At 36.9% G+C, this 9092-nt stretch overlaps 1 protein-coding gene across 1 annotated transcript in view; it reads right to left on the bottom strand.

Moving 5' to 3' along the window:
• The window catches only part of LOC107705230 (ankyrin repeat domain-containing protein 33B-like), an 11881-nt gene continuing 2789 nt past the window's right edge, over positions 1 to 9092 (bottom strand). The window contains exons 2-4 of the mRNA XM_016508433.1: positions 2720 to 2849; positions 2360 to 2500; positions 1 to 932 (exon numbers count right to left, since the gene is read on the bottom strand). Of these exons, the coding sequence (XP_016363919.1) occupies positions 85 to 932; positions 2360 to 2500; positions 2720 to 2849 (1119 nt within the window). The 3' untranslated portion in view covers positions 1 to 84. The remainder of the gene's footprint in view (positions 933 to 2359; positions 2501 to 2719; positions 2850 to 9092) is intronic.

Below are 9092 nucleotides of genomic sequence, written 5' to 3'. Positions count from 1 at the left end.
AAAAAAAAAAAGTCAAATAAATTAGAATCCAACATCAAAATTGCATTTCAAGTATAAAACGGTGAGCGGTGTGTCTGCACACATTTATTTCCTTTTGCCTGTAGTGAGTTGTCTCTTCGTTATGGCCTCCAGTCTTTTCCTTTCCGCCTCCTCTGCTTTCTTTCGCTCCTCTTTCAGTTCTTTGTATCTCCACTTTGGGATCTGGAGGAACTGGTCGTCTATACAGCTGCTTTTCCGCCGCACTTTCTCCGGCACGTAGGTTGACGAAGCAGCCTTGGTAATCCTCAGCTTGGGCACCACCATACCTGGCCTAACGCTGCTCCTCCTCAGCAGGTGTAAGGGGAGCAGACTGGCCCTGCGGATGCCCGGGGAGGAAGAGGAGGAGCCGTCTGATTGGGCCTGGGGTTGCAGACTCGCACGACGATCTTTCGATTTGGGCACCAGCAGGACGCGGGAGTTCTGGAAGAGACGTTTGTAGTTCTCGAGGCGCTCGGGTCGCAGACTTTTCAGCTGCTCGATGCGTTGTTTTTTTAGTATCTCCTGAACAGAGTACCGGCGTTTTCCCACACAGGGCGGGCTGCCGGGACACACCGTTCGACACGCCGTTGCGATGAACGGGCTCCCCAGCGATGTTGTCATGCGCACCATGTGATCCAGAACCCCGTCTTCTGACGCCTCGGTGACGTTACTGATGTCAAAGAAGTCACTTAGTGTCTCTGAAATTTTCTGAATGCAGCCTTTGGGCGCCTGAGCTTTGGCCACCAGCGCAGGCAGAAGGGGCCACTCAGACCGATAGGTGTCGCAGAACTGATCCGCACACGGCTGCTGCATCAGCCGCGTCATGGCGAACACAGTGTCATAGCGGCTTGTAAAGATGGCCCACTCTCGCGCAGTGAACTTCCTCCCTTTGTCCCTGGCATCTATGTCAGCTCCTGATCAAGAAAGCAAATGTGATTGTGTGATTGGAGTTAGAATTAGTTATTACCATAATAAATCTGACTTGTGAAAAGAGCTCGCATCCTCCTAGAACTCATAATACAACTAGGAATCTGCTCCGACTTGTGCCACCTGACCGCTGTTGTGTCATGCGGAAACACTCAAAATAGTGGTAACTTTAGCAGTAAAATGTAGTTAAGCAGTTATTTTGTAATAATTCTGTTTAATAATTCCTATTATTGACTATAATTAATTTGACTATAACAAAAGAATTACATTTGGAAGAATCATTATGCTATTCAACAACAAACACACCAAAAAAAGTGGCAAATATGGCTTGTTCACTACTTTCTTGAACTACATGTCTTCTTAAGTTATATGGAATCTAATTCGTTATTCACAGGGGATAAATAATAATGATAATATATTTTTAATAAATTTTAATATTTAATATAAATATTATTTGTATGAAAAAATGTATTGCGCTGCTGCACTGTAACGCACACACATAGGCTACAGACAGTAGCGCGTACATGACACGCACAGAATCATTCAGCACGGAATTTTTTGCTATGCTTTCTTTTTTTCCCCTAAAATTATTTTAGCATTTTAGAAAAAAAAAAGAAAGCATAGCAAAAAAAAAAAGTATTCATTATTTATAATAATAATAAACAATTTTTATTTAAAAAAAACAAACATTATTTGAGTGGCACATTTTACATATAAAATGTAGCTTCACAGGTCATAATATAAAACTTTAGAAAATAAATAAATAGAATGTCAACATTTTTTTAATAATAATAAATATTTTTGTAAGAAGTATTGCTCCTGTGGCACACATCATTCATAAAATGCAGCTTCACAGGTCAGAATATAAAATCACTTTAGAAAAAAAAGCATAAATATATAAAATATTTTTAAAAATGTATAATATTTTTGTAATAAGTATTATTATTTGTATGGCACACATCATACATAAACTGTATAGCTTCACAGGTCAGAATATAAAATCTTTTTTAGAAAAAAATAAAATATTAAAAAAAGAATAAAATATTAAAAAGACAGTAACAACAAGAGCCTAAAAAAATTTTTTTTTAAAAACTTGTGTGACTATTGTGTGACTCCAGCAGATTTGTATAATAAAGTTGTTTTAAGTGCCAATGTATAGCAAGAGCTGCATTTTTTTTTCTACAGAAAAAAATAACAGCATATGGATTTAGAATGGCATAAGAGTAAATAAATAATGACAACTTTTTTTAATTTGGGGTGAACTATCCCTTTAAAATCAGTTAGTAAATCTGTGGTATGATTATGTTTGCATTTTGTCCTGGTCTTGTAGCTAATCATATAACAGCTGCTTTATTTTGTAGTGTTTCCTGGCACGTCTGTCAGTCTATCGCACAGTGATCTGAGGCTCGAGTACCTGCCAGCATCAGGGCTCTGACACATTCCACTCGACCCTGTATAGCAGCTTTCATCAGAGCGGTGAAACCGTGGCAGTTCCTCTTCTCGATGTCAAGCCCGGGAAAGTAGTTGAGTAGGTAGTTAATGATTGTGATGTGACCTGCAATTGTTCAGGAGAATTATGGAAATGCAGTCAGCTGTTAAATATGTAACGACACTTCTAGGGCACTCAGCGGTTCATTTCTAGTAGTATTTGGAAGTTTTCACACTCATCCATTTACTTTGAATGTTGAGACACTAGTTACTTAAACTTTATAGTAATCTAAATGTAAATATGTGCAGGTAGTGATTTGGATTGAGGCTGTTTGATCGCTCTTACCCGCCTGAGCAGCAGTGGTGAGGGCTGTATTGCCTTCATTGTCCTGCCAGTTCACGTCCAGGTGAGGACACTGGGAGAGAGCAACCACCACATCCACGTATCCTTGGTAGCATGCCACTATTAGTCCAGTCTGCAAAGTCAACACACACACACACAAGGCATTACTGTCAAGAAGTTTCCACCCTGGCCAGGAACATTTAGTGGAACTAGCAGTTGGTAAATCTGAGGAAAATGGCTGGGTATTGATACAGATTTCACCATTCAATTTCCATTTTGATTTGGAAATATATATGGTAATCTGTAAACTATGCAAGGAATGCTGTCAGTATATTTCTACAATATTGCATGTAAAGTAAAAAATATAATGAATATGTAATACGGCCTATATATTTAACAAAATGATCCAATCTAGAGTTCATTATAATGGCTTTCCTGAGGTAAACGTAACGTTACTTGACACCTTGTTTACAAGTGTTTTACTGATGTCTATCCGCGGTTAAAATGCTGATTTAGCGATTGAAAAAGATATTATATATTTCTGAAAGTTCTACTGTTTTTTCAACAAGTTGCCACTTGAATCGATTGATTGAATTTTGCGATAAAACTGAGCTATGTGAATCTTTTGAGTAGACGGCGAATCGATTCACGATTCATATTTTTTCGATTCAATTCAAGAACGATTTTGCAAATTCTGAACCATTCGATTCAGTTCACGATGATATTTTTTCGATTGTGATTAATGATTCGATTCTTTTTAGGTGTGCTCATAGGATTAAACAGTGTTTACCAAGAAAAGTTTACTAATGAAACGTATGATGGTAGGCTATCTGCTGAGCTGGGCGTGTGAATTATGAATTCTAATCTGGCTTGATGGCAGATTCAAATCTGAAAATGTGCAGAATTGCAAGTATCTCACAGTGTTATTGGCGTGATGACAGCGTCTCATCACTCTGACACACAGCTGGAGGCTGCGCACTAAAAATAAACCCCGGACAAGCAAATTTTACACGGCTATGACAATAAGAGAGAGATGCTTCCAGTTGCTGCACATCAGATGACTTTGAAAGTGTGTGCTTAAGGTGACGTATGTAGTTTTATTGATGTTTAATATACAGGACAGAGACATTAGTGAGCCATTAGTAGGTCAGTTTCCAACTATAAACACTGTGGCCCAGTGACGCTATGAAAACAATTTCATATGACCTCTGAATTTCTGATTTGTATTATGTATTGCATTTTTATGATGCTTTTTTGGAGCTTGAATGATGGTCACTATATTAACTGTTGTTGTGTCGTAAAAGATAAGTGTGAAATGTCCTTTTGTGTTTAATGCAAAACAAATCAGCATACATATGTGAAACAACACGAGGGTATTTATTTTGGTTTTTGGGTGAACTGTTTTGCAGTTTTGCTTTTCATAAAGTATTGTGTATAAATACAGTTGCACTGTAAACTCATTTATAGGTAGATTTATTATTAAAATTTAATTTAGGTTGCAACCCGTTTCTCTTAGTCTGCATCTTTATATCAAACATACTCAGCTCGGTTTAAATACAAATGTAGACATGTGTTGGGGTAATCTGTGGCCTGGTTGATTCTTAAAATAGAAAGGATTAGCCTTGTGAGCCTTTGAATGAAAGAGGAGTTACAGGATTTGTCCTCCAATTCAGCTTTGACAATGAAGACAAAATACAGCATCTATGATCCTTCTAAAAAAAAAAAAAGAACAGAACTGCTTACTTTGCATATCATGCTTACTTTGCATATCATATTTGTGGGTGTGAAGTGCAAAGTTTAACCTTAATGCTGTACGATATTACACAATAACACTAAAAAAAGTACTATTATGTTTACTTTGAACATTAGATTACTTATTGTGCGTCACTAGAAGTTTTTAGACATTTTTAGTATGAATAGTAATATATGACAAACTGGTGAAACAAACCCTGAAACAAGCTGGCCTCAAAAAAGTGTGACAGGAGCACGCTGGCCTGGATTTGATAATATCATGTCAGTCTGGCTGTGAAGTATTGGAGTCCCAGAAAACAGGTCAGTGGGTAACATCCATCCACAGATGTTCCGTCAATGACTTGATATTACATCAACGCCAGGCTCAAAGTGATCCTGACACATTCATCAACTGGAAACCCCTACCTGCACAGCAGTGTGTAAATGAAATGCCTTGAATCTGCCAGAGAGTTGTCGGTTAAGCTGGCGGAATTGACTTCCCTGCTAGGCCCGGTGTTGTAGTTTAGCCCAGATTCTTGATACCAAGAATACAAAATGCAAGAATACAGATTTGCAAGAACATGTATACTGAACTCCTATAGCAATAGTAGTTGCATGGTAAACAGGATGGTAGGGGTCACGAGTATATATGTATATAATGGAAAATACAGATGGGCTTGAAAATGCAGATGTTATGCATCCTGTAATGATATTAACAGTTCACTCAAAAGAGGCCTTTAAATCAACAGCACTAAGATATTTGCCTGATGCTTTGTAATGTAAGTCTAGTAATATAATGTCATTAAGTATTATGACATTAAAGACAATACATGTTATACAGTGATTAGTTCTTTTCCACAAATTTGTGATGTTCCAACAGTACTGTACAATGAACAGTACAATGTTTTACTGTGGTATCACTCTGCTTCTGTGTTTGCAGCATTCCAGTGCTAATATGTGAGCCGAGAAGACATTTCTGAATGGTGTAATGCTGTAAATAAGAACATTCATCAGTTTTGTAGTAGTTCCCTTTATGTGAATTTGCTTAAGTATGACAACAAAATACAGTAAAAACAGTAATATTCTGAAATATTATTACAATTTAAAATAACTGTTTTCTATTTGAAAATATATGTATTCCTTTGATGGCAATTAAGAATTTTCAGCAGTCAGTCTTCAATGTCACATGATCCTGAAGAAATTATTCTAATATGCTGATCTGGTGCCCAAATAATTATTGGGGTTCAGTTAATATTAATGGTTCTTATTATTATTATTATTATCGATGTTGACAACATATTTTTTGCTACATGAATAACAATACATTTTTGTGATGCTTTGATGAATAGAATGTTTAATGAACAGCATTTATTTGAAATTGCAATATTATATATATATATATATATATAAATGTCTTTGTCACTTTTGATCAACTGTGTCCTTGCTGAAGTATTAATTTCTTTAAGAAAAAAAACTTTCTTACCTCAAACTCTTAAATGGTGTGTCACAGTTTCCACAAAATATTAATGTTTTTAACATTGATCATAATAAGAAATATTTTAGCACCAAATCAGCATATTAGAATGATTTCTGAAGGAGTAATGGCTGCTAAAAATTCAGCTTTGCATCACAGGAATAAATTACATTTTTAAATATATTCAAATGGAGGCAGTTATTTAAAATTGTAATAACATGTCACAATATTTTGGTTTTTTACTGTGTTACTGTATTTTTTTTTTATTTGTTATATATATTTTTTTTTTTTGGTCAAGTCATTCAGCCCAGGAAGAGATGTAATGCTCACTGACTAATGACCTTATTTACAGCATTACACCATGCAGAGTCTCAAATGAACAGAGCACATGCTGGAACTATTAGTGGGGAAATCCTGTGCCTGTTGCTCTGAACTGTCTTGTAGAAGAGTGATGAGAGATGAGATAAGAGATGAGCCTGTGTGAAGTGACGCTCTTGAGGTTCCTCAGAGGAATTCCACAGTCTCATCCCACTACAGCTCTGTCTGTTAGGCTACCAGGAATGGATAGCCATGCCATCATATCAGCTTCTCTTTATAGAGTGTATTGATTTTACATTTTTAAACACATTCTCTTGAATCTAAGCTTTTAAGTTGTAATGTGATACATTCTGAACTGTCGAGGCCTCAAGCTCTGGGAGGTGATGTCATTTGGGGACTCGTTTTTGTGAGGAATGACCAGGTTTGGGCTAGAAAGAGAAAAGGCAAGAGGCTTGTTCTTGTGACTGTGCAACTCCATTATTAAACCCTCAAGGCCTGCAAATTATTTGTGCATTACTCGTGCACACTTTGCACAATGTGTTTTGCATTTAGCTTTTATATAATGTAATTATCCCACAACACATGCCTTAGAGGTCACAGCAGACTGCCAGAATCAACCCTGAAACTTCACGTGTTTGATGTCCATGTAAAATTGATTGTCTAACTGACTTTCTGACATTTGAAGATATTTTGTTAGTGGAACGTTATAACTCTACCACATTCACACCACAATATAAATTATAAGGCTAGATCACACTGCCCCAACAAGAATTGTTGGGTTTTGTTGGATCAGTGTGTTAACACCAGGCATTTGTTGGGGCAGTATGAATTAGCCTTAAGTTCTTGTGACTATCACAATTAAGATAGGTTATATTGAAGTACTTTGGGTGTCTTGCGCATTATAAAAGTTTGGCATGTGGTCAGCCTTTGCATTCCTCAATTTTTACCACAAACGTATACATAATTAAGTAAGCTCCCATCCTTAACAACTATGAAACGATGTCTTGTTCTTTACGAAAGTCTATTTAAAAAAACTCTATAAACCTACAAATAATAATAACAAACTATTTAAACCTGTTCTGTTTTATATGTGTTAATAAAACTCACACATTTCCAGTAGGCCTACGATTTTGTTTGTAACATTTCTTCTATTTGGCTATTAAAGTTATTTTCTTTTCTCATATGACTCCAAATGCTTTAACTATTAGCTCACTCATCGGTTCTCGACTCATTACAAGTCGATTTGGACATGTTCGAGCAAGACGGTTCTCAGTTAATTGAGTTGTTAAAGAAGTAGTTCACCCAAAAATGAAAATTTGCTGTTAATTTATCCATCCTTAGGCCATTCAAAATTTGACTTTTTTCTTCAGTTGAACAATAAATACGTTTTTTAGCTGAAACCTGATCCTTGGTGATTCATAAAGTGAAACTCAATGGCTACCGTCACTTTGAGACTCAAAAAAAGCATATCATGCAGCACAAAATTTATACCCGTGGCTCCTGGCAATATTGAGGTCTATCTGACAATACATTATTTACAGCATTATTACCTGTAATTCATAGCCTCAGTCAAACGGTCCAGAGTGATGTCCAGTTGGTCAAACAAATAATTCTTTTGAACCGGTTCTTTTTAGTGAACTGGATTAATCAGTTCACCAAATCAGACTAAACCTTCTGAAACAGTCTGCAGCCAGAGCAGCACAGGTCTACAAGTTACTCAATCAAAGCTCACTTTTGGACATGACCGGTGTTGTGCCCAATTCTGACCCCTGCCAGATTATTACCCCCCCTAGTATTGGTAGGTTTAGGGTTAGGTGTGGGGGAGGGGTTAGGGTTAGGATTAGGGGCGGGGTTAGGATTAGGCAATCAGGTAGCGATTTCAACGAGGGGGGTAATAATTTGCCAGGGGGTCGAAAATGGGCACAACACCGGCAGTCGCTCTGAGGATTATACCGGTGTATATGATCCTATGATGCTGGTTTTTGCCAACTCATTTAGTGCTCCAGTTCCTCCAACCATACACTGAACTGAGGAAACAGTTTGGAATTGAACCAAAGAACTGATGAGCTGCTGATACAAACATGCGTGAACCAAACACTTGAATAAAGGAGCAAAATTTAAGTTTTTATGGCTTCTCATAGTTTACGTAAAAATTGAGTTGATTAAGACTAGTTTATTCACTATGTAAAACCTCTGCGTTTCACATCATTATTGGATGCTTAATAATAAAAAAAATTATTTTACATCATTCCGTACGTAAGCAAACTAGTGAATCACTTGTTTGAACCAGTTCATTGAAATGAACTCTCCAAAAGAACCAGTTCCCGGAAAAGAATCGGACATTTACCTACGGCTATGGATTACAGGCTATAAGGTTGTAAATAACGTTCAGTTTCTTGCACAGGCCAATCGTTTTGCTTCAGAAGACCTCAATATAGCGCCAGTAGCCACGGGTATTCATTTTGTGTTGCCTGATATGCTTTTTTGGACTCTCAAAGTGCCGGTAGCAATTGACTTACATTTTATAAATCACCAAGGACAATGGTTTCAGCTAAAAATCTTCTTTACTGTTCTGCAAAAGTTATCCTGAAGTTGAGTAAATTACCAGCAAATTTTTGTTTTTGAGTGAACTATCCCATTTACCTGGATTATTGCGAGTCGTACAAATCCGAAAAGATCTTTCTCTGACCGCCTCGCACACCCCTGGTTCAATTCAATTCGTAAATTAATCGTTCAGTCAGACCAGTTTTGTTCAATTGTTTAAATGAAAAGATCCGACTCAAGAAAACGATTCGTTACATTGTTACACACTTCTCCTTTATCCGTAGCATGTGTACTGTAATGTAAAGTGTG

Source organism: Sinocyclocheilus rhinocerous, unplaced genomic scaffold (assembly GCF_001515625.1).
Source record: "Sinocyclocheilus rhinocerous isolate Xijiao unplaced genomic scaffold, SAMN03320098_v1.1 scaffold594, whole genome shotgun sequence".
In the NCBI taxonomy this organism is placed as follows: Eukaryota; Metazoa; Chordata; class Actinopteri; order Cypriniformes; family Cyprinidae; genus Sinocyclocheilus; species Sinocyclocheilus rhinocerous.
The sequence above is the reverse complement of the archived record's forward strand: the minus strand, read 5'-3'. Positions and strand labels throughout refer to the sequence as shown.